Source organism: Equus asinus, chromosome 21 (genome assembly GCF_041296235.1).
Source record: "Equus asinus isolate D_3611 breed Donkey chromosome 21, EquAss-T2T_v2, whole genome shotgun sequence".
Taxonomy (NCBI): domain Eukaryota; kingdom Metazoa; phylum Chordata; class Mammalia; order Perissodactyla; family Equidae; genus Equus; species Equus asinus.
Window position 1 is genome coordinate 18479636 of NC_091810.1, and position 24160 is coordinate 18503795.

At 53.1% G+C, this 24160-nt stretch overlaps 2 protein-coding genes across 7 annotated transcripts; one reads left to right on the plus strand and one right to left on the minus strand.

Moving 5' to 3' along the window:
* Positions 1-8269: 8269 nt before the first annotated feature.
* PRRT3 (proline rich transmembrane protein 3) lies at positions 8270-15072 on the plus strand. 2 transcript variants are annotated; one of them, XM_044753904.2, is made up of 4 exons: positions 8270-8408; positions 11114-12191; positions 12405-12560; positions 13156-15072. In XM_044753904.2, exons 2-4 carry the CDS (start codon positions 11147-11149, stop codon positions 14907-14909), a joined length of 2955 nt encoding a protein of 984 aa, XP_044609839.1. In that variant the 5' UTR covers positions 8270-8408; positions 11114-11146; the 3' UTR covers positions 14910-15072. The 2 variants fall into 2 exon arrangements, with proteins under 2 accessions (XP_044609839.1, XP_070349934.1); XM_070493833.1 differs by having other exon boundaries at positions 8385-8573.
* CRELD1 (cysteine rich with EGF like domains 1) lies at positions 15051-24014 on the minus strand. Of its 5 annotated transcripts, none has more exons than XM_014848142.3 (11): positions 23846-24014; positions 23212-23404; positions 22892-22974; positions 20284-20394; positions 19875-19966; positions 19036-19212; positions 18859-18954; positions 17893-17976; positions 17619-17714; positions 17264-17398; positions 15051-16465 (listed from the first exon to the last, which is right to left on the minus strand). In XM_014848142.3, the coding sequence occupies exons 2-11, from the start codon at positions 23383-23385 to the stop codon at positions 16251-16253; spliced, it is 1263 nt and encodes a 420-aa protein (XP_014703628.1). In that variant the 5' UTR covers positions 23386-23404; positions 23846-24014; the 3' UTR covers positions 15051-16250. The 5 variants fall into 5 exon arrangements, with proteins under 5 accessions (XP_014703628.1, XP_044609855.1, XP_014703627.1 ...); XM_044753920.2 differs by having other exon boundaries at positions 23737-23995; XM_014848141.3 differs by having other exon boundaries at positions 23612-23969.
* Positions 24015-24160: the final 146 nt, after the last annotated feature.

Below are 24160 nucleotides of genomic sequence, written 5' to 3' on the forward strand. Positions count from 1 at the left end.
GAATAAATCTCTGGATTAACTCTCCCGGGAAAGTGGCAGGGTGCCGTTTCTGTACCAAGAGGCGAATGTAATTTGCATGTTGAGCACTGTAATCAACAACAAATGACTCTTGACTCTACAAATTAAACCATCCTGTTTTCTCTTCTTTGACTATAAAAATGTTGCCTCTATGGGTCACTAACAGCTTTCTGCCAACAGTTATGAGTATCTATTGTGGACTAGTGCTGGAGAGTCTAAGATGAAAAGATGTGACACTTGACCTCAAGGAACTCATAAGAGAGACACATAAGAAATTGGTGGTTCTGAACCCTTTTTTGGGTCACAGAACCTCTTTGAGAATTTGGTGGAAGCTCTGACCCTCCCTTCCAGAGTAGTGTACATGGGCACAGACACAGAGATTTCCCGGGTAACCCAGGGCCATTGATAGGCCTTCCAAAGCCTGTTCTGAGTGACCCATCGACCCAAGGTAAGAAATGTTGATATTTAAAATAGCAGCTTAAACAAAATGTTAAAGGAGCAGGTGTTCACGTGAGAGCTAACTTTTGACCTGGGCCTTACAAGGGTTCTGCAATGTATAAGGGCATCCTAAGCCGAGGGAACAGAACCAGCAGAGGCCCACAGATTAAAATGTCCACAATTCATCATGCCCGAGGATATGGGGAGTGGTGTGGTATATACGGCTGGAATGCAAGCAGCAACTGGTGACTGACTGACGTCACCCTCATTCCTACAAGGCATCCTCAGAGCATTTCAGTGTGCCTCTTCACCCACAGTGTGTCTTTTTCCCCGTAGCCAAGGTACCTGAGTAAAATGTGAGAGACTTTCCTGAACCATCATGTTGGTGGTCAACGCACATGTCCTTGGCACCAGCAAGTCACAGGGAAAACCAGGTTTGTTCTAGCAGGCTCTTCCCAGAACCAGCACACAAGTCCAGGGAGTGGTGCGTATCGTGTGTGTTTCTGGGAGTTCAATCTGTGCCAAGCTACTAAATGAACATTTTACCTTTTCCATCAACCTGGACTTATCACCCAAAACCGTTTAGGACCATCTAAAATGTCCACTTACTGATCGTGGTGTAGAAGGTGACTTCCCAACACAACTCAGAAAAATAATGAGGACTTAGATTTGAGGCGAGTAGGTAAACGTGCACTGAGGGACAGAAGTCAGTGTGGTTCCCGTTTGCTCTGTAAGAATGTGTTGGGCATGCGTGTATGTGAAAGACATGGAGGGTTACTAACCGTGACAAATATTGCAGTTGCAAGTGAGAGAGACTGAACTCAACCTGGCTTAAGCAATTTAAAAAAGAGGAATGTAATTGGCTCAGTAACTGAAATGTCCACTGGTTTGTTGGCTACAGATCCCGGTCCTCAAGTGCTGTCATCGGGACTCAGTTTCTTTATCAAATATGGTTTTTTCGATTCTCAGGCAGTCTGTCTTCTCATGGAGACACCAGCTTAGTAACCCCAGTGAAAAGAAAGTCCCCCTTTCTGAAAAACTTCATTAAAAATCAGGATAATTGATCTGATTAGGATCACATACAAATTCCAGAAACTCCTTAGCCCCACCTAAACTGCAAGGACTGAAGGTGGGATAGGGGTGATGCCCTAAAGGAAAACTGGGGTGTCGCTTCCAGAAGAAAGTGGCATGGGTACCGGCAAGAAAAAATAATGTTTTACCCTTTAATCACCCAAACTGTCAGGAATGTTCCTGAAAGGAGCTTCAGCTCCTGTTTAGTAGGCAGGGAAGCCTGAAAACACTTATTGGATTTCTGCACCATGCCTAGGCCCATGCTAGGTATTTTCAGATCTTTCTGTTCAGTCAACAAACATTTATTGACCATCTGCCAGGCACTGTGCATGTGAACAAGCCGCACTCCCAGACCTTAAGAGAGACTGCTGGGTCCCATGCCATGACGGGGAATCTGAGGGAGGCTGCGGGAAAGTCCTGCAGGTCATCCCACCAGCCTGGGTGGTCAGGGAAGTCTTCCCAGCTGAAGTGTCATCTCGAGATGTGAGGGGTCGCAGGAAATACATACAGAGCCAGGGAAATCTGTAAGGAAAGACTGCGTATCGCAGGCAAAGGTGACTGTATGCAGGGTCCCAAAAACAAGGGTGGTGGTGGTTTCCTGAAACTGAAACGAGGCCCAGGTGACCCCAAAATGTGGAGAATAAAAAGACGTGATGAGCATTGGGTTGTACACTTTAAATGGGTGAAGAGTATGGCATGTGAGTTATACCTCAATAAAGCTGCTTAAAAAGCAGACACAATGAGATGAGGCAGCACACGGCCGGGTGGGAGAGAGCTCGTAAATCATCCCTCGGAGGTGCACTTGATGCTGGTGTGGCAGCGCGGAGCCTTTAGTGAGGGACTGTTGGGAAGGGATTCTCTGCAGGCGGGGAAAGGAATGGAGAGGTACACGTGGGTGTGGGCTGCCAGGGCGAGAGGTCAGCGGAGAGTGGCATGGAGTTGAGGCCGGTCACACGACCCACTCCTGCTTTCCTGCACTGACTCAGGGCTTCGCCTAAAACATTCCCCTCTCCGGGCCTCGTCTCCCCGTCTGTGAGAGATCATGTGGTGCAGCCACTTTGGAAACCGGTCTGGCAGTTCCTCAAAAAGTTAAAGTTTCCATATGATCCAGCAATTCCACTCGTACATAGATATATACCCAAGAGAAATGAAATCATTTGTCCACAGAAACTTGTACACGAATGTTCACAGCAGCATTAGTCATAAGAGCCACAAAGTGGACCAACACAAATGTCCATCACTGATGAATGGATAAATTATGTATGCTGCATCCATACGATGGGATATTATTCAGCAATAAAGAAGAACGAAGTGCTAATATAACCCGGGACACAGAGAAACCTTGAGACATAGTAAATGAAAGAAACAAACGACCGCATATACGATCCTGTTTCTTATGAAATGTCCAGAATAGGCAAATCCATAGAGAAAGGCAGATCAGTGGTTGCCACGGCTTGAGGGGAGGAGAGTAGGGAATGATTGCTGATGGGTACAAGTTTCTTTTGGGGGTAATGAAAATGTTCTAAAATTGAATGTGGTGATGGTTGCACAACTTTGTGAATATACTGAAACCCGCTGAATAATATACCTTAAATAGGTGAATTTTATGTCTGTGAATTATATCATTAAAGCTTTTAAGGAGGGGAGGGATTATCAGCCCCTGTCAGCTGACATCGAGACCCCTTATGATCGGGGCCATGAGGGGCTTTTGTAGGCTAGCCAGACTGCAGATGGAGGTCCCTGAGGAGCCCCCTGCAACTGCTGGGTGCAGGGGGGTCTCAGGGGTCAGCCAGCGTGAACACACGGAGCTTCTCATTGCTTTCACCCCCAGCCCTGCCAGCCCTCCCGCTGACCCTGCTCTCACCCTGCCCCACCTCCCCACCTCCATTCCAGGGGTCCTGGCTCTGCCTCACTGGAGACAGCCTGGGAAGATCAGCGGGGTTCGGAAACCTGCATTCTATATCCATGCCCCTCCAAGACAGATTAGACCCCAATAAACAAAACATTGTATCTCTGCAATCAGCTCACACAATGCACAGCCAGCCCTGCACAGCCTTTTCCTGTCTCCTATTCCTTTGTGAATTTCTTTGTCATTTTGAAATTTTTATTATGGAAAACTTCAAAACATACAAAAGGGGAAAGAATAGTATAATCACGTACCTATCACCCTGCTTTAATAATTATCAATATTTTGCTAATCTTTCATGCATCTCCCAAGCTCACTTTTTTCTGAAATGTACAATATCATTTTACACATAAATATTTTAGTAAGTGTCTCTAACAGATAAGGAATTTTTTAAACATAACCCACAAGCCATTATCTCACCTAATTAGACATTTAGTATGTTCTAAGGCCCAAGGCATGTTCAAATTTTCCCAATTATCTTAAAATGTCTTTGTACAGTTGGTTTGTCTGAATGAGGATCCCAACAAGGCCCCCCGCTGCCATTTAATTGCTGTCTCTTAAGTCTCTTTTGTAACAGTTTCTCCTCCCCCACGTTTTTTAAAGCCATTTCTTTGTTGAAGAAACGGTGTGTTTGTTGTGTAGAATTCTGTGAGTCTTTTTTGAAGTATTCTTATCTGGATGGGAAATCAAGCCTTCAGATTGTTTTTCACTTCAAGGAAGGATTAAGGAGAATGAATTAGTGAAAGACGCAAAGAAAAGTAATCGAATGAAAAACCAAGCCATGCTTGCCCCAGGAAGAGCAGAGCTCTAGCGGTGGAGTTATAATCACAGTACACTTCTTGAATCAGCTTGAATTATTGTTTCACGGTTCTAGTATTGTAAATACAGAATAAGGATTCAAACAAAAGTGATACAAAAAAATGTAGAAAGTGATGTAAGAGCCAAATCTTCATGTTCCTTAATAGTCAAACCCTAAATCTAAAACTGAAAAAAAGATTAACATTAGCAGTCTAAATCTGATGCTTAGAACATAGATATAAAAACGGAAGAAATGATCAGAAATCCCAGAAAGACTTGAAAGGAACTGTGAGTGAGAGGAAATGGGAACCATTATTTTAAAGTATGTATGTACTAGACTGTCAGATTTATTAACAGAAAATATACATCTTTTTAAAAAGATTAGGTTCATTTAGCTGGTATCTCTGGGGGCTAAAATCTGAGAAAGAAGGAGTTAAGACACCAGGACCCCTGAGGCCTAAGGTGGACAGTTTAGTGAAAGAGTGTGACTCTCCATGCCCTCGGAGTTAGGACATTTGACACAGCACAGAGAGGGTCCACCAGGCCTCACCGTCTCCCACCCGTTCTGCCTTTTCTTTCTTCGCTCCTGCCTGCCAGAGAGACCAGCCGGAAAGAAAATGCCAGCCAACCGCCCTGGGCGCTGTCTGGGCGGGAGACTTCACCGCTGCCAGCCACGGTGACCACCCTTTCCTTCTCCTCTCTCCCCGTCCGTGGGAGTTTCCGAGGTCCTCTTGTGTGGGAGCTCCCAACAACTCCCAGCCTTGTTGGTTTGAAGTCCCTTCAACAAAGGTCCAAGGTGGAGGCCTGTTTTCATAGACTCAAACTCCTAACACAGCAGGGGGCACCCAGAATGCTTGGGGTTTTCATCTCCCCTTCTCTCTCTGAGGTTCTTCCAGAGGGGCAGGATGGTGTCATCACTAATAAGACCACTGGTTCTAAAGTCAGACTTGTAGCTTGGCCTTTTATTTGCTGTGTAACTTTGAACAAATTACTTAACCTCTCTGAGCTTCAGCTTGCCAGCTGTAAAATGGAGAGCATAGTAGTATATAGGGTTGTTGTGAGGGCTTGAAAAGAATGATGCATGTAAGGCGTGTAGCATAGCTCCTGGCAGACTGAGTGCTTGGTAAATGGAGCTGTTGACCATCCCCGTATACTTGGAATCATCCCCTACCCTTCACCGTTGTCCCAGCGTCTCCAGGATGATACTGGGAGCCCCTTTTGGAGCCAGGGTGCTCCCCACCTATACCTGGCTCCCCATGGTCCCCACTTATGTTCACCTCCACCCGCAGCCAGTCTCCTCTTTCTGCAAGATCAGCTTTTATCTTGGCCTCTGGCCGAAGGGATCATAATCTCTCGTGCCTCTGTCTGGAATCTCAAAACCCCTACCTGTTGATGGTTTGGAAACACAATGGGATTGGGGCTCCTGCCTCCAAAGGGGGCAGCCAGGGAGCAGCTGGATGACCCTGCGTGGACTGGGGGGTTTGGCACTGTCAGGCCAGTGAGGCTGCAGGGGCACGAATGGGGGCTCCTAGCATACACATCCCACCCTCCTCGAGGGAAACTGAGGAAGGGAGCCAGGCCAGCTCTGAGCCTGCTCGGGGAATCTCAGCATCTCCAAAGGAGGCTCACCAGAGAGTTCACAGGAAACAATAAGAGGAGGGATCTGGACCCCTCAGCCTCTGGAGTGGGCCCCTAGAACTGCCCTCCCACCAAGACTGCCCATGGGGGAAAAGACACAGGTCCCCCCCAAAATTAGGATGCTGTCAGGAAGAGAAAGGGATCTTGGACAATGCCCCCAAGTGCCAATTATTTATTCTATATAGAACCAGGATCCAGATAACGTGCCGTAAGATCAGAACAACTGGCTGGATCTAACAATATAAAATAAACAACAAATGTAGAATGCTACATTGAGGGTCAAGAAGCCAACTGGCCACAAAGAGATGGGGAAGAGCTAGTAGATCAATATTGGCGCCAAAGTGAAGTGGCTGCCGGAAATATTAATTCACTGTGAGGCCATATTAATGGAGGAGTAGGATCTAAGAAAGGGGAGGTGAAACTTCAGCTTTATTCCCAACTGGGTTCAGTTCCAAGAGTGATACTCTTTTTTGCAAGAGTGATTGTTGACCTGGTAAGAAGCAGACAGAGGAGAGCTGTCACAATGGTGAGGGTCCAAAATCCTGTCCTTCCGAGGAAAGGCTGAGAGAACTGGGAGTGTTTGACCTGGAGGGGGAAGATTCTAGAGAAATGAGAGATGCCTTTATGAGTCTGAAGAGGTTCCCACAAGGAAAACAGTAGAGCTGCTCAGATGATTTGGTGAAATGGGAAAAGCCCGAACTCTCTCCTGGAGTCAGAAAAGCCGGATTCAGACTCCACTATTTATCGGCCATTAGGGACTGAACATGCTTCGAACTGCAACATGTCAGACACGACTGAGGGCTGGGTGTGGCTTTTCTGTGAGAGCCAGAGGGCGGAAAACACTGGGAGGGAGAGTTCAGCTCCACCCGAGGAAGAATTTTCTTTCTTTTTTGGATAACATTTACTGTTCTTATCTCTGATCACAAAAGAAATACATGGTTGGGTAGAATATTGGTAAACAAAAAAGCAAAATTATATAAAAATCACAGCAACTACTATTTACCCTTTAATATTTAGGGATAGGATAGATAGATAGATAGATAGATAGATAGGCAGGCAGATATTAACAAAAATGAGATCATACCAACAACTGTCTGAGAAAACCGGGTCTCGGCAGGTAGAGATGTAAGTACTGGCATGTAAGGATGTGTATTGCAGTATTGTTTCTAGTAGGAAAGAAAAGCTGTAAATCAGCTGATTGCCCATCAGTAGGGAATGTTCGAGTAAATGACAGTGTCCACAGCTTGCGATAGTGTGCAGCTAGTTGAAAGAAAAGGGTGAGGCAGATATATATTGTCTTCAAAATGTTTACAACATCTATCACTTAAGGCAAAACAAAGTTATAGAGTAATGTGCATAGTATGAGCCCATTTTTGTAAAAAGAAATGCATGCACATATATGTTTTTATAAGCAAGGAAACAGTAAGGAGTTAACAGTGGGTACGTATGGGTGAAGAGTTGCAGAGGCAGAGGTAAGACTGTTAATGGGTTCTTTGAACATGTCTGTGTTGCTTGAATTGGGACAGTTAGCATATATTATTTTCATAATTCGAATGAATGAAAGTTAAATGAACAACAATCTACCCTGGAAATTTCTCCATGAGATGAAAGTTTCCACGTCATATTTAATGACCACGTGTATTCTTTGTGTGGATTTCTCTTAATGTATTGAACCCAGTGGGGGACATTTAGTATGCGGGAGCTGTCCAAAGAGGGACCAGGAGCATTTTGATGGTCTGTCAGACCTGAAAATGTGCAGACCCACAGATCTAACCATGCCTGGGGTAGGAAATCATCTGATCGGTACACTAGTGCATGTGCACAAAGATGTCTATGCGAGAATGGTCCCTGCCTCATTATTCCTGCTACTAAAAGGCTAGAAACAGCCTGCTTGTCCAACCTCCGGGACCGGATAAATAAAAATTACAGGTGCACCATATGCTGCAATTCTCAACAGCGAATACAAGAAATGAGATGGATCTGTAGAAATTTACAAGGAAAATGTGCCAGGATATATTGCAAAGTGAAGGGAAAAAAGGCAAGTTAAAGAATATGTACAGTATGATCTCATTTCTATTTAAAATGCGTATGTGACTGCACTGAAAAAGAGCTGAAGGATACATATCAAGCTGTAGGTAGGATTTACCTATAGGTATGCATGTATTTTATATAGCCCTATAGGGATATAGGTTTAAAGCTCTAAAGGAAGTGAGCTCCCCGTCCCCATGAGGTATGCAAATAGAGATTAGCTGCCCCGTTTTCAAGGATGCTGCCGAAGGGATTTCCACATTCCTCGGAGGTGACCTCTGTTCTGCTCTTTGCGCTGAGAATCTCTGAGAGAGGGGAGGTCACGACCGGGAGGAGAATCCACCCGTAAGGGGAAAGGGTTAAGCGGGGATGGAGCTCCTGTGGGCGGGCTCGGCGATCGGCAGCGCCGGGCTCTGTTAGCCAAGTCTGAGCATCTCCGAGGATGCGGCGCGGCGAGCGGCTGCAGGGACCCGCGCAAGGTGAACGCGGGGGCTGCCGGCGTGGCGCCCAGGTGAGGAGCTGGCCGAGGGAGGGGGCAATGGCGGGGCCCAGGCAGGGAGCATGGCCTGCGGCCCCCCTCTCGGGCGCGAGCGGCAGGGCCTGCACCAGCGCCCACCCCCACCCGGGACACTGCGGGAAGGCGCAGAGCCAGGGGAGAAGAGACCAAGGAGGAGAGGTAACCCGAGATGGACCAGCTCCTGGAGGCTGCCCTGCGGCGGCCCTCGCCCTGCCCCCAGGCCAGCCTCTCCCCAGTCCCTGGAGCAGGGAGATACCCCCCCACCCCCACCAAATCTCTCCAGCAGCGGGAACCCAGGGTTGGGCAGCCGCCTCCTTGTCCGCAGATGCCTACATCTTTTGGATTGGGGGCGGTGAGCAGATGGTATATGCTTATCATTGAAGGCCCAACTCAACTGTCTCCTCCTCTGCAAAGCTTTTCGGACTCCCTGTGCAAGATGAGCCACTGCAGGTTTCACAACTTCTAGAATGGCTATGTGCTGGCTGTGTGACCTTGGGCAGGTTGCTCAACCTCTCTGAACCTTGGTTGCTTCCCCTATGAGATGGGTATAGCCGCACCTGCTTGCGTTAGGAGGCTTGGATGAGATTGAGGACATGCAGTTAAGCTTGCCACAGAAGAGCTGACACAGGAGTACTGTCATTAACCAGGACCTGTGTCAGTGGCCTCCCGGGCCTTCCCTCAGCTCCCCCCGACCCCAACACTGGACCCGAGGCTTCTCTTTGGGTCCCCAGCACCTAGCCTGGGTCAGAGCAGAGCATGGGGCTGGGTGAATGTTTGAGAAATGAACTGAGGCTCTAAGGCAGAGTCTAAACTCGGTTTGGGGGGTGAGTTTAAGGGGATATTGAACCCCCTGAAATCATCCACACCTTTGGTGAACCTGGGCATTTTCCTGGGGAGAGAGCCTCGAGTTTTCTCTGTTTGTTCTTTTTTTTTTTTTTTAACCATTTTTCACATGAAGATTTTTTTTAATTGAACTATAGTTGACATAAAATATTATATTAGTTTTGGGTGTACAATATAGTGATTTGACATTTATATACATTACAAAACGAGCACTGTGACAAGTCTAGTAACCATCTGTCACCATCCAAAGTTGTTACAGTGTTATTGACTATGTTCCCTGTGCTGTCCACTGCCTGCCCGTGACTTAGGATTTCATAACTGGAAGTTTGTACCCTGTAATCCCCTTCACCTCTGTCACCGCCCCCGCCAGCCCCCTCCCCTGCATCTGGAGTTCCGCTTCTCAAGGTGTCTGTGAGCCACGGAGGGTTAGGAGCCAGGGGGCTTTGGGCACGGCTGCTTCCCAGAGAGCAAAGGAGCAAGGCCTCTGGCCCTGAGCACACCCAGGCCGCGCTCTCACAGCCGCTGTCCCCCCTCTCCTGGCTGAGGGTCCCTCCCTGGCTCTGCTGGGGACTCTCAGGAAGAGGAACCTTCAGTGAACATCCACCTGGGCCCAGGCATATGTGGGGGGCTGGAGACAAGAAATGAAGGATGCAGATGCACCCCTTGGGGAGCCTCCGGTGGGGGGTGGGGATGGGGGACCAGGGGGTGACAAGAGATTATTACACTCTGTGACCAGGTGACAGGAAGCGGTGGAGGGGCCGTCAGGTAAAAAAAGGTCTAAACTAAAACGAGCCACCATCATATCTTATTTCTGCCCTGGCCTCTCTGCTTCTTTTAAAACACTTCTCAGACCTTGTCATTCCCATGCTTAACATCTCGTTGGCTTCCTGTGATGAAGCAGAGAATCAAATCCAGGTGCCTTATGTAGTTTGCAAGGCCCCTTGTGACCTCCTTCCTGATTTCATCTCCTTCGGCCACTTGCTCCTTCATTTGCTGTGCCTTCTCATTTCTTGAACTCACCTCGCTCATTCCTGCTTCGGGACCTTTGCACTTTCTGTGCCATCTGCCAAATGCTTGTCCCCCGTATCTTCGGGTGTCTGGCTCCTCCTTCTCATTCAGCCTTTAGCTTAAATGTCAGCTCAGAAAGGCCTTCCTGGCCCCCCTGTGTAAAGTAGCCCCCGTCCCTCTATGTCTTAACCTGTTTTGTCATCTTCATAGCTCACGTTATTTAAAAGTAGTCACTGTCTGTCTCTTACGTGAATGCCAGCTCCGTGAGGGCAGGAATCTTGTCAGTCTTGCTCACTGCTTTCTCCTCAGGGCCTTATAAGAGCCCCTTTGAGTGGAGTACCCTTAGACCCATTCTACTGATGGGAAACCACGAGGCGGAGAGGGAGGTAAAGTGACTCACCCAGGAAATGGCAAGGCTGGTCCCTCCTCAAAGGCAGTGGCCTCTCCCTCTCCCCCTCTGACATTTGAGCTGGGCCTTCAAGAATAGGGTTTCAGCAAGTGAAGAAGAAAGGAGAGGGCATTCCAGGCTGAGGGAACAGCAGCAGCAAAGGCCTGGGGTGTCGGACAGTCCAGAGGGGTTGGAGGACAGGTGAGCAGCCTGGTGTGGCCTTGGAAAGGCCGGAGAGGAGCTTTTATTCTCTCCTGAGGGCCTGGAGAGCCGTTGAAGGTTTCGAAGCAGGGCAAATGGCATGACCAGAGATGCAGTTTTAAAAGGTCACTCTGGGCAGCAGGAAGAGGTTGAACAGGAAGGGGCAGGGAAGGGCTCTTCTCTCTTTCCCACCAGCCCCCTTGGGGCAGCCAGGGGAGCCCCCTGCCCTCACATGTCATCCCGCCTCTCCTTTTTTTAGGCTCATCCAGTGAGGACTGGAAGTTGAGGGCTCATGGCCCAGGCATCAGAGTGGACCATGGCCCCCAGCCCGTGGGGCCGTGTATGTGGCCTCCTGCTACTGTTGCTTCTGCTGTCCCTGGGCGCTGGCCCTGCCCTGGGCCGGGGCCTTCCCAGGCCACTTGAGGACTTGGAACCACAGCTGATCCCAGGAGCCCACCCCAAGGGTCCTGCTGGCACAGAGCCCCAGGCCTTCAACTTCCTCTGGGAGAAGCCCAGAGTTGAGAGCCCCTGGGACTCCAGTATCCCCCAGGTCACTGCTGAGGAGGCGCCTGAGCGGCCTGCAGACTCTCCCCTTGGCCCAGCCCTGCACGGACCTAAAGCAGCCGAAGGGGCTCAGAGAGAAGGACTCCCACTAACTGATGACCTCCAGATGGCTCGAGGGCCAAGTTCTCAGGGCTGGACAGGACCTCCTGACTCACAGGAGCCTATGGAGCAGGAAGCACCAGCCCCCCACCCAGTGGGCCCCCCCCATCTTACTTTCATCTCCACAACTCCCAGACTCCAACTTGGGGTAGCCACAGTTCCTCCCTCCCCAGGGGGGCCTGGGGGCCAATTGGGAAGGCAGCCCCCTAGAGATGAGGGTCTGGTGGCCAAAGCCAAGACTCGGCTCTCAGAGATGTCCCCCTTGGACTCCCAGGGCCCTCTCCACACTCTCGTGCCCCACTCGGGCACCATCAGGAGGCCGGTGCTGGAAGAACAGGGTGAGGGAGAGGAGGACTTCCAGGAGGCAGCTCGAGGTCCCCTCTTCAGCCAGCAGGATCCAGCAGCCTCTGATGTTGGCTCAGTATCCCCAGTTGAGGTGGCATCCTCTCAGGAGCCTGGGTCCCAGCCAGACCTGGCAGTGGCCAAAAGCCTTCCTCCTAATGAGGAGCTGCCAGTTGAGCTCCCCAAGAAGGCTGGAAGTGAGGAGACCTGGGAAGTCGGTTTTCCAAGTCCCTCGCCCAAGCAGGCTGACCTCCCTGATGTCACGGGCTCTCCAGGACCCCAGCCCTCAGATCCCCCAGCCTCAGAGACTCCCGATGGTCAGCCCAAGCCAGGTGGGTATCAAAGTGAGAGTGCCGAGCGGGGCTGGGAGGAGGCAGTGGTCCAGGGCAGCTGCATGCCTCAGCTTCTGTGTGACCTCTGGTCCCTCTGGGTCCCGTTTTCCTCATTCTGAGGAAATGAGGGTGCTGGGGCCTCCCTCCTGGGGGATTAGACTTTGGGGACTGCTGGAGGATCAGGCAAAGTGATGACTGCTTTTGTTATTTCAGCGATAGCAGCAATGAACGGAGCAGACCCCATCTCCCCCCAGCGGGTGAGAGGAGCAGTGGAGGCCCCAGGTACCCCCAAGTCCCTCATCCCTGACCCCTCGGACCCTGGCCCAGCTACCAACCGAACAGAGAGCCCCATGGGGGCCCTGCAGCCAGGTGAGGGCATGGCTGGGGGTTTGGGGAGAGCGGGTACTCTAAGAACTAAGAACCTGTGTGAGGTGTCTATGGGCACGGGGAGTGAATGGAGACAAACACCTTCTTAAAGGAATTAGCCAGGACCTCCTTCAAACCACTTAGGATAATAAACGAATACTCACTGGGTACTCTAGGAGAAGTCATTTGCCCTTTTGGGGCTAGAATGTTCTTCAGTGTATCATGGGTATATTTAGTGCAGTGATTCTCCAACTGCCACGGATCACTGGAGGAGCTTTTTAAAAATCCCAAGGCCCAGACCCCATCCCAAGGAATTCTGATTCCGCTGGTCTCCAGGTGATTGATACGCAGCCCACATTGAGAACTGCTGCTACATTATTAATAAAAATGATAGCTCACATCCATGTAACGCTTATCGGGTGTTGGGCGCTATGCTAAACATTTAATCCTCATCACAGCCCGGTCAGGTAGGTGCTGCTACCATCCCCATTTTACAGACGCGCTTGGGAAAGTTAAATAACTGGCCCACCACACTAGAGAATGATGGAAAATGAAAAACACTTTTCCAAGGGCGATTTTAATATTGTTATTATTGCAGATGAAGCCGAGGAGTGGCCCGGGCGCCCCCAAAGCCATCCCCCAGCACCCCCAGTCCAGGCCCCCTCGACGTCACGCCGGGGCCTCATTCGGGTTACCACGCAGCGGGCCCTGGGCCAGCCACCCCCTCCGGAGCCCTCAGCCAGCTCCATGGCATCAGCCCCAGCCTCCAGCCCCCCGGCCAACGCCACCGCACCCCCCCTGCGCTGGGGTCCCCTGCGGCGGGTGCTGAGCTTTTCCTGGGAGCTGCACGTCTATGGGGTGGGGGTGCTCTTCCTGCTGCCCGCTTTGTTGGCACTGGCCTCGCTGGCAGCCGCCCCTGCAGGCCCCCGGCTAGCCCTGGTGGCGGCGGTGCTGGTGCTCGTGGCGTCGGGGCTGCGATCCGCCTACATGCTCGCTGACCCGTACGGCTCGCAGGCACGGCTGGGCTTACGCGCCGGCCTGGTGCTCTACAACCTGCCCTTCCCCTTGCTGCTCACCGCGCTGGCCGCCCTGACCCTGCTCGGCCTGGGCGCCGGGCTGCCACCGCAGCTACAGAACCCGGTCCTGCTGGGAGCGCTGGCCTTGGCACACGGTGTGGGCTTGCTCACCACAGACCTGCTGTCCGCGAGGCCTGCGTTCAACCTCCTGGCCCAGGGCTTATCGTGCGCCTGGGGCGCGACGGTGGCTCTGGGCACGCTCTGCCTGTGCCGTCGCCGCCTGCTGGACGGGCCGCGGGGCTGGGATGCCAGCCCGGGCCCGCGGCTGTTGGCCGTGGCGGGCGCTCTGGGGCTGCTGGCCAGCGGCTTGCAGCTGGCGGCCGCGCTCTGGCTGTACCCGGGCCCAGGCCGGGTGGGCCGCTTCTCCTGGGCCTGGTGGGGCGTCCACTTCTGGCTGCGCCTGCTGGAGCTGACGTGGGCGCTCGCCTTGGCGCTGGCCGCCGTGGCCGCCGCGCGGCCCAGGCCGCCCACGGAGCACGCTTGCTGGGCTAAGCTGCTGCGCCTGGCGTGCCCCACGCCCTCAGGCAAGAGCGAGGTGCCCGAGCGACCCAACAACTGCTATGCGGGACCCAGTGGCGTCGGCGCAGGCGGCTTGGACATCAGCAAGAGCCTCATCCGCAACCCAGCGGAGGGGGGGCCGCCGGCCACGCCCAGTTCGGCCGCCTGGGGCTCGGCTGCGTCGCTGGGCCGCGGTGCCCAGGGTGGCCCGGGACTGTCCCGCAGCAGCGTGGGGCCGGCGCCGTCGATGAGCGAGCTGGACCTGCGGCCGCCGTCGCCCATCAACCTGAGCCGCAGCATCGACGCCGCGCTCTTCCGAGAGCACTTGGTGCGAGACAGCGTGTTCCGGCGCTGCGGCCTGCGCGGCCTGGCCTCCCCGCCGCCCGGGAGCGTGCTGCGGCCGCGCCGGGGCAGCCACCCCGACGCCGAGCTCGACGGCGCGGGCTCCGCGCTCCTCCGCGGCCGCTGCCGGTCGCTCAGCGACGTGCGCGTGCGCGGGCCGGTCCCAACACACGTAGCGGACGAGCCCGACGCGGGGGCCTCCGGCAGCTCCGCGGACAGCTTCTCCCGGGGCTCGCTCAAGATCAGCTGGAACCCGTGGCGCCACGGTCTGTCGTCGTTGGACAGTCTGCCCTTGGAGGAGCTGCCCAGCACGGTGCACCTACTGCCTGCCCCCGCCCCTGCTCCCGCCCCGCCTGGGGAACCCCCGACTGAGGTCCAGCCTCGCTGCAAGCCCGGGGACTCCCGCAGCGCCTCCAGTGACACCATCGAGCTCTGAGGGGTCCGGGGCCAAGGCCCCGCCCCCGATGCCTGTAGGGCATGGCCGACTGGGACCTTGAAAAACTGGCATTCCCGGGCTTCCGCCTGACTCCAGCCCCGGAGACAGCCGGGCGTGAACCCACTCTGTTTTTTGTTTTTTAAATATCTATTTTTTTCAGCGGGTATTTTGCACAGAGGCCGTGACTTACGCGGAATACAGGGTGGACATGCACAGATTTGGGTATGGGGAGCGAGATTCAGGTGCCCCAACACCCCTCCAGACTCCGTCGTGTGGAGAGAGAAGGCTCGCTTGTCCAGACTGACCGTCCTCTTTGTGCCAAAGAAATAAACCCTTAGGACTTGGCTCCTGCCTCCCTCTGGCCACGCCAGGATCCTGCTCAGCGGAGAGGCAGGAGGCCCCGCCCCACAAGGATTCCAAGTCCTGTGTCTTTAGGGGAGGCAGGACTTCCAAAGGAAAGGGCACTCAACCTTGGCGGCGTTAGAAATATTTTATGGAACATTTATCTGTTGTGCACTGTCTTCGGCTCTTCACATTCATCAGTTTACTTAGTTCTCATATTAAGCCTGAGTGGGAAGCATTTTCGTGGCCATTTTAGACAAGAGAAGAATGAAGTTCAGAGACGGAAGTCATTTGTCCAGGATCCTTTGGCAAATGATAGCTGGTACTGAACCCAGAAAGTCCCACTCCTAAGCCTGGTTCCTCCATTCCCCTTCTCCTGACACTGCTTCAGGGCCACGCCTCTCCTCTGCCCTCTACTGCTCCTCCCTCAGGGTAGCCCCCAATTTCCCAGGGTTTCAGAAAACTTCCCCAAGGGGGCAGTAGGCGGACCTCTCAGGAGCTTAGCCCAGCCCCTGGGGTTGGGAGGGGGCTAGTCAGACAAGCTTCTCCATTTTCCAAGACCTTTATTTCCTGAGATGAATAAATAAATTGGTGGCTGGGGGGGGCAGGGAGTTCAGAACAGGAGCTGGTGGCATGCAGCTGGCAGGAGGGGCTGTAATGGGCCCACCCCAGCAGGGACCCCCCTCATCCTGGGCAGGGGCCAAAGCTCATGAGCAGCCACCACAAAGAGACACTTTTCTTTTTAAAAATTCACACACAGTGGGAAGCCTGCCACATGCCACCAGGCCTAGATCTCACGACATCCACCTTTAGGGCTCCTTTCTCACACCAGGGGCCTCACCTGCCCAGGCCTGGGGGCCTGGGCTGCTCCAGAAGGTGGGTAGTGGGTGCTTACCCCACTCTCAACAATAAAGCAAGCTGCCCCAAGTGTCCAGGCTGGAGAGAGGCCCGACCTCGGGGGCAGCCTGGGTGGGAGGAGAGCCTGCAGGTGTGGCGGGATTATCTGCCCTTGATGAAGCCCTCCAGCACACGGTCACTGCGCTCTGACAACCAGTAGCCAGTCATGGCCGCCACAGCCCCGATGAAGATGGCCGTGAAGACCAAGTCGCCCTTGGCGGCCAGCGTGGCCAGTGCGCAGATGATGACGCCGAAGAACATCTGCTGCAGCACCACCAGCTCATCCTCTGTCATCTCCGAGAAGAAGCCTGCCGACTCTGAGGAGCCAGGGAAGCACCTGTCACTCCCCACCGTTCCTGGAGCCTCCCACACACCTGGGCATCCCCCCGCATGCCAGCATGCGATGTCATTTACTACTGAGAACAACTCCAAGAGGGGCTGTTATTATCCCTGTCTCACTAAATGGGAAACTGAGGCTCAGAGAGGTGAAGAGGTTTGCCCAAGGCCACGAGGTAGGCGAGTCGGGACAGAGCGTGTTACGTGGACTAGCTCAGCTCTAGAGCCCGGCTGCCTGAGTTCGACTCCCAGCTCTGCAACCTGCTTGCCACATGGCCCTGGGCAAGCCGCTTCATCCCTCTGCATCCGTTTCCACTGTATAAAATGGGGATGAGAACAGTACCCACAGAATTGGATTTGTTTTAGGGGTGAAATGTGTTAATACGTGCAACATGCTTGGAACAGTGTCTGACACACGGTAAGAGCTGTGGAAGTAGTCACTCTTGTCATCACTGTGATTGTCCTTCGTCTCTCCAAACCCCTGGCTTACAATAGTCTGTGGCCCAGGGCAAGGACTGGTCCCACTGGACACATAGGGAAAGAGGCTTCAGGGTGCAGAGTGATTTGACACCAAGTCTGATTTCCTTTATACCCCAGGATGTGTGAGGCTACCAAAAGCCAGCTTGGAGATCAGGTGTCAGGTCTGGGTCTCAGTGCAGCCTCATGGGGGCTGGTGGCCGGGGGCAGGGCCTGCAGCTAACTGGAGAAGGGGCTTGCTGGCCCTCCCCCGGATGAGGACCTCCCTTCTCCAGGGTTCTGGGGGCCATGAGGGGGCTCACCTGGGATCTGCTCCTTCACACAGACACCTTCAATCTGTTTGTAGCCCTGGGTACAGACGCAGCGGTAACTGCCCTCAATGTTCTCACACTGCTCGTTCTCTCCTGGACATACCTCGGTCTCACACTCGTCCACATCTTGAGGGAGTGAGGGTGGGGTCAGAGCCCTGACTGCCAGGGAAGCACCTGCAGCACCCCTGACTCCATCTTGCCAACATCCTGACACTCCCCTCTGCCCTGGCCCAGGCAACATTCCACCTCCCCTTCCTTTCTCTGCCCTGGCCAGATTCCAGCCCCTCTCAATTCATGGTGGGCAAGGCACTCCAAGTTTGCCTGGGCCCAGTGGCAGGAAACTCACCGAGACACTTGGAGCCCACCTGCTGGTAGCCAGGGCTACACTTCTTGCAGCGGCCTGGCCCTGCGCCCATGCAGCCCAGGCAGGCCTTGGCACAATCTGGAGAAGGGAGAGGAGACAAGGGCAAGGGCTGCCCTTAGGTCCAGGAAGAAGCCCTGCTCCAGAAGCTGCCTGGGGGGATTCTGGTGCCTGAGAAGGCACAGGTTTGGGTGGAGAGGTGTGGAGCAGCTCCTCCTGCCCTCCCCACACCCCCTCTTCTGCAGGAGTGGATGCTCACCTCGGCATTCGTAGGAGCCCTCCGTGTTCACACAGAACTGGTCAGCTCCACAGCTGGCTCGCTCTGTGCCACACTCGTCGATGTCTGCGGAGAGGCCAGCGGGATGGGGATTTCAATCCGTGATTCACTAACAGGGAAGCTGAGGCCAGAGCTGTTGGGGAATGGACTTGCCCAGGCCCCCAGGGTGTGGCAGAGACTGCAGGCTGTCCACCCACACGGATGCAGAGGTGCAGCGGGACTCCGGGCTGCCCAGCTACAGCCTCCATTTGACAATCTGCCTTGCAGCTACGGGTGGCCTTTGACTGAGTTCGGGCCAACAGGATGTAAACAGAAGTGATGTGCTCCACTTTTAGCTTGGCCTTAGAACAACGGCCTTGGACTCTCCCATGCACTTATTCCCTTTCTTACTTCCCGAGTGCCAGGTCATGGAACACGGAGGTGCCCGTGACCCAGCCTCAACCATGAAGACAACATCCAAGGAGATGACTGCACAGGAACATAGAAGGAATCTGCGTCCTTGGATGATTGTGACAAGCAGAGCTTCCCTGCCAGCCCAGACCACGCTTTGAAACTGTGATGTGAGATAAAAATAAACCTCTCTATTCTTTAAGCCACAGTCTTTGCAAATCTTTTTGTTACAGCAGCTTGGCCTTGACCCTGATCTATATAAATGGCATCCTCATTCCCCTGGCTAACCCTTCCTCAATATTCTAGGTGTGGTCTAAGAGACACCTCCTCAAAGAAGTCTTTCCTGACTCCCCACCACCGAGTTGGAGCAGGGACATCTCACTGTGTAAAGATCAGTCTGTACTGTAAGCCCTTGGTTACCTTCTACCTTCCCAACCAGGCTGAGATCTCCATGAAGATGGGGACTGTGTTGGTCTAGCCCAGAGATGCGTGTGTTGATGGGGGACCAAGCCCAGGCCCCTGCCCACCTCCCCAGACCTAGGGCAGGGCCCCACTTACCTACACACTTGAGGTGATGCAGGACCCAGCCCTTCTTGCATTGTAAACAGTTTGATTCCTCAGGTCCCGAGCAGCGGGCGCAGGGGCCAAAACAAGCTGAGTGGAATGGGGAAGGATGAGGATGGGCAAGCAGGCACCCCACTCCCCTGCCCAGCACCGTGCCCCTTGGCTACCTACCCGAACATACCAGATGGCTGGCGTTGCGCTCCGCCTCAAAGTAGCCGAGGCCGCACTGGCCACAGGCCTCACCCCCGTAGCCGGCCTGGCAGTCACAGTGCCCGCTGCCCCCTCGAGTCCCTTCCCCTTCACACTTCCCGTAGCCGCCACAGGGCCTCTCTGCGCCCCCAGGACAGGCTGTGGGCAGACACCAAACCAGGTGAGATCGTAAATACAATCTTGTACAGAGAGAATATTTTCCCCATGTCGTTAAACATTTTTGGAGAGAAAACAATTTTAATGGCAACATAATATTTTGTCATAAAACGGTATGAAATTTACTTAACCAGTACCCCACTGTGGAACAATTAGGTTATTTACAAATCTTTTATAAAGACTGAACTGACCATCTTTGTTGCTAACTCTTTATCTGCAGCTTCTGGAGAGATTTTTCTAAAAACGGTTGGTAGTAAGTCCAGCTCCTGCCTCAAGACTATGTGCAGAAAACGGTGGTGACAATGGGGCTGCAGGGCAGCACCCGCCCATCCCTAGGATCCCACCTTAGTCCAGGAGGTGGGGTCTGGTCTGATACAGGCATGGGCACTGGGGGCGGGGGGCACTTCTCAAATATATGATAAAACCACTACCACATCTGACTCAGTCTAGCCCCTTATCTTTTCTCAGAGCCCTTTCCCACTGATTCACTCATCTCACTAGCTCTGTGTGCAGGCAAGAACTGAGGTCCAGAGAAGCTATCTGAGCAGCCTGAGCTCACGCAGCCAGCTAGCAGCAGAGCCAGGACTGGATCCCTGGCCTCAGCAGTCCCCTCTCATCCCCTAAGAGGAACCTGAAAAACTCACGAATGCAGGAGGGCCCAAAGGTGCCTGAGGGGCAGCAGAGCTTCAGGGAATCAGAGCAGAGCCACTGGAAGAGGTCTGGAGCTTCCTGCTGCCTGAGGCGGGGGGAAGTGAGAGTGAGGGGGGCTGAGACACTGGCAGAGGTGCTGCCCCCCGCAACCTCCCACAGAATCTGTGATACAACCCATCTTGGGCATAAGACCGCAAGGCCACCTGACCAATGCCCTTTCCCCATTTGGCAAGAGGGGGAAACAAGCTCAGAGTGAGAGCTTGGGTCCCCCAGCAAGTCCTTAGCAGATCCGGGTTTGGGAGAAGGAACCAAACCAGGACATGGCCCCTAGCATGTGACCCCCTGCTTTACCACCAGGCCCTGCTGTGGCCCCCTCCCCGGGAAGGCCCCCACATAGCTCACTTGTGAAACCACCAGCTCTCCACCAGCTCCTCACTCAGCTCCAGCAGGCGATGGCACTCGAAGTCCGACTTGCTGCACACGCTCTCAAGCACCTCTACCAGGCGGGTCTCACTGACCAGAGAGGGCGGGGGTGGTGGGAACACGCTCCACTCCACCCACCACCCTCCTTAAGGTCTCCTCTCCCCCTCTCCCACCCCTCCTGGGGCCAAGACAATGTCAAAAGAAAGGCCATGGGGGTAATGGAAGAGGTATTGGTTTTGAGAGTCAGACCTCCCAAATGAGGGGTTCAACTCTAGTTGTGTGACCTTGGGCAAGTCTCTCAACCTCTCTCACACCTCTGTTTTCTTATCTGTAAAATGGGGACAATACTTCCCCTGCAGTTCTAAGATACATCCTGCACCTGCACAATGGAACATAACACCCTTTGCTGGGGAGATGTGAGGAAAAACATACCACATAACAAGTACTGGCGAGGATGTGGAGAAATTGGAACCCTCCTACACTGCAGGTGGGAATGAAAAATGGTGCAGTTACTATGGAAAACAGTGTGGCAGCTCCTCAATAAGGTAAACATGGGATCACCACACGACTCAGGAATTCCACTCCTGAGTATATATCCAAAAGAATGGAAAACAGGTTTTCAAACAAAACCTTGTATGCAAATGTTCACAGCAATACTATATACAATAGCCAAAAGGGAGAAACAACTCAAATGTCCATTAAGTGATGAATGGATAAACAAAAGGTGGTATATCCACACACAGGAATATTATTAGGCCTTAAAAAGGAAAGAAGTATAGATATATGCTACAACGTAGATGAACCTTGAAAACATTATGCTCAGGAAAGAAGCCAGACACGAAAGGCCACATATTGTATGATTGCAATGGAATCAGAAAATCCATAGAGACAGAAAGCAGATTAGTGGTTGCCAGGAGCTGGGGAGGGGGTGGGGGAGCTTGGGGAGTGACTGCTTAATGGGTATAGAGTTTCTTTTCGGGGTGATGAAAATGTTCTGGAACTAGACAGTGGTAAAGGTTGCACAACATTGTGGATGTACTAAATGTCTCTAATAGTAAAGTTTATGTTATGCGTATTCTAACACAATAAAAAATTTTTTATACATATAATGTATTATATTATGTATTTAAAGGGGCTAGCACAGTGTCTGGCATACAGGAAGAAGTGATTTAAAAAAAAAAAAAACACAAACAGGAGCCACTAAAGAGCTGCAAGTGTCCTTAGGGTTATTTTGGCCAATCCCCTCATTCCCAAATGAGGAAACTGAGGCCCAGTGAGGAGAAGGAAAATGACCAATGTTACATAATAACAAAACCTTTTATTTCTAGTGGGCATCACAGTTTAATCCTTACCACAATCCTATGAAATAGGCAAAGCAGGTATTAATGTCCCCATTTCCAGTGAGGAACCTGAGGCTCAGAGAGGTTAAGTGACCTTCCTCAGGGGACAAAGGGTCATGCCAGGTCTGTCTAACTCCAAGTCTTTGCTGATTCCTTCTCCTCGATTTGACTGTGAAAAGCTGGAGGGCCTGGGACTTGGCCTCTCCTCTCTCAAAGCCCTCTCCATATAACCCCATCGACCCATGGCCTTTTAGACCAACTACATGCTGCTGACTCCCAAACTCATGATCCCAGTTCCTACTTCTCTCCTGAACTCCGGACTCCTAACCCTAACTCCGCCTGGCTATTTAATGGCCATCTCAGCCCAACAGGTTCACAGGAGTGCCTGATTCCAGCCCTCCCCCACATCTTCCCCTTCCTTCCTCAGTTCTCCCATCTCGGAAAACAGCCTCACTAGTCACCTAGCTGCTCAGGTCCAAAACCTAGCAAGCATCTTTTCTTCTTCTTCTCTCATACCCCGTAATGAATCCATCATCAAGTCATATCACTCTAACTGCAAAACACGCCCAGAATTTGAGTCCTTCTCTCCATGTGCACCACGAGACACCACACTCGCTCAAGCCGCCTTCACGCCTGGACCGTGCACTAGCGAACGGGCTGGTCTCCCTGCGTGCTCCACCCTGGGCCCCACAGTCTGTTTGCTACACAGCAGTGTGAGTGATCTTTTAAAGGTACAAAACAGACCACATCACTTCTCTGCTCCAAACCTTCCAGTGGTTTCCCACTTCACTCACAATGAAATCTCAGCCCCTTTCTGCGGCCTCAGGGCCCTCTGCCTTCACCTTCTGCCACTCTCCCATCTGCTCACTCCAAACCCAGCCATTTCTCAAATACACCAAGGTCAGTCCCACTCTGTCCAAATCCCTTCCCTGACTGTCACACAGCTTGCTTCTTCACTTCAGGTCTCTGTTCGAACGTCACACCTTGAACACCATGCCTCCCACCATTCTGTAGTCCTCCTTGCTTGACTGTTCCTCACCTGATAAGACATTATTTACTTACTCAGTGTCTGTCTCCTTTACTAGAATGTAAGCTCCTTGAAGATGAGTTTGCTTGCCTTGTTTACTGCTGTACTATAAATGTTTGCTGATATTTGTTGAATGAGCGCTCCCCAAGAGTCTCTAGGTGCACAAGCAGAGCAGAGCTCGGGAAGTGAGGTAAACAAACCTACACCTCCAGCCGCTTACCTGTCTTTGTATTTGGACAACTTTTCTTCCTCCCAGGCCGTGTTTCCACCTCCAAAGTTGTCCCGGATGGTTCTCTCCAGGCCCTGGAAATGGAGAAAAGTGGCAATAGCTAAGTACAGTGCCCGGCACATTCTAGCACTTCAGTATTTCACTGACCAGGAAACTGAGGCACAGAGAGGCAACCTGATCAAGGCCATACAACTAGTTAAGTAACCACGTTGGGACTTGAATCCACGCAGACTTGCATCCCGGAGCTCCCTACTCTCAATCCCTGTGCTATAGTAGCTGGACCCCTCCCACGAGGCTGCTGGTGCACCCACCTTGTTGAAGCTGTCAACCAGTCCCCGGCAGGTATGACACGGATGGGGCTCCGTCGGGGGAGAAGCCTGGGGAGGCGGAGAGGGCTGGAGCCAGACAGGGCCTGGGAGGCTTAGGAAGACGCTCAGGCTCCAGAGCAGAGGTGGGACCAGGTCCCTGCCGGGCCGTGGGGCCATCTTTTCCCAGGCTAGGGACCTGTAGATAGAGGGCATGCAGAGGGTTCGCTCGAGGAGCCAAGCGAGAAAGAAAAGGGTCGGTTCTGAGGTGCCGCGGGTCTGGGAGCCCAGATCTGTGTTATTATTCGAAAAGGAGGCTAGACTGGGTCACAGCCGGGGGGAGGAGTGATGGTGGGAAGGGAGACTATTCGGCAGTGCCAGGACGGGAATAAGTTATCTTCGTCACCGTGGAGGAGGCGGCCTGGATCCTTTACCAGGGGCCAGCGGTCAGCTTATTGTTTGAGGGTCTGAATATGGGTTATTAGGGGCCGGATCAGCGGAATTAGGGAGAATGGGTCAGATTCCAAGTACTAGGGAGAAGAGGCCGGATGGGCGGTCTTGGGGGAGGAGCCCGGATCCGGATATGAAGAGAAGGGGTCAGGTTCGGGGCCGGCAGGCGGCAAAGGCGTGGCCCACGAGCCTGCAGGGGAGGATCCAGGTCCGCGGAGGCCGCGAGGGAGGAAGCGACGACCAAGCCAGCCCGCGAGCGCCGACGGCTCAGCCTTCCCAACGCCGCCGGGCCCGCAGCGGCCGCTGCCTGCGTCAGACGTGCAACCTCCGCCAGCTCCGCAGCCCGGGGGGCGGAGCCCACGCCACAGCCAATGGTGGCGGGCCATGTGCGATTGCGTCACCCCACCCCAGCCAACCGGAGGCGGCGCCGGGCTGCACCTGTTTGGGTGTTAAAGGGGCGCGGGGATGCGCGACGCGGGCCGCTGGTCAGGCGAGCTGCTCGCTC

Coding starts and splice junctions, on each gene's coding strand:
- PRRT3 (XM_044753904.2), top strand. CDS start 11,147: ATGGCCCAGGCATCAGAGTGGACCATGGCCCCCAGCCCGTGGGGCCGT. Junction 12,192..12,404: donor CGATGGTCAGCCCAAGCCAG/GTGGGTATCAAA, acceptor TTGTTATTTCAG/CGATAGCAGCAATGAACGGA. Junction 12,561..13,155: donor CATGGGGGCCCTGCAGCCAG/GTGAGGGCATGG, acceptor TTATTATTGCAG/ATGAAGCCGAGGAGTGGCCC.
- CRELD1 (XM_014848140.3), bottom strand. CDS start 23,421: ATGCCCTCTATCTACAGGTCCCTAGCCTGGGAAAAGATGGCCCCACGG. Junction 19,213..19,874: donor CTTTGGGCCCTCCTGCATTC/GTGAGTTTTTCA, acceptor GTCTGCCCACAG/CCTGTCCTGGGGGCGCAGAG. Junction 17,977..18,858: donor GCATCACCTCAAGTGTGTAG/GTAAGTGGGGCC, acceptor GCCTCTCCGCAG/ACATCGACGAGTGTGGCACA.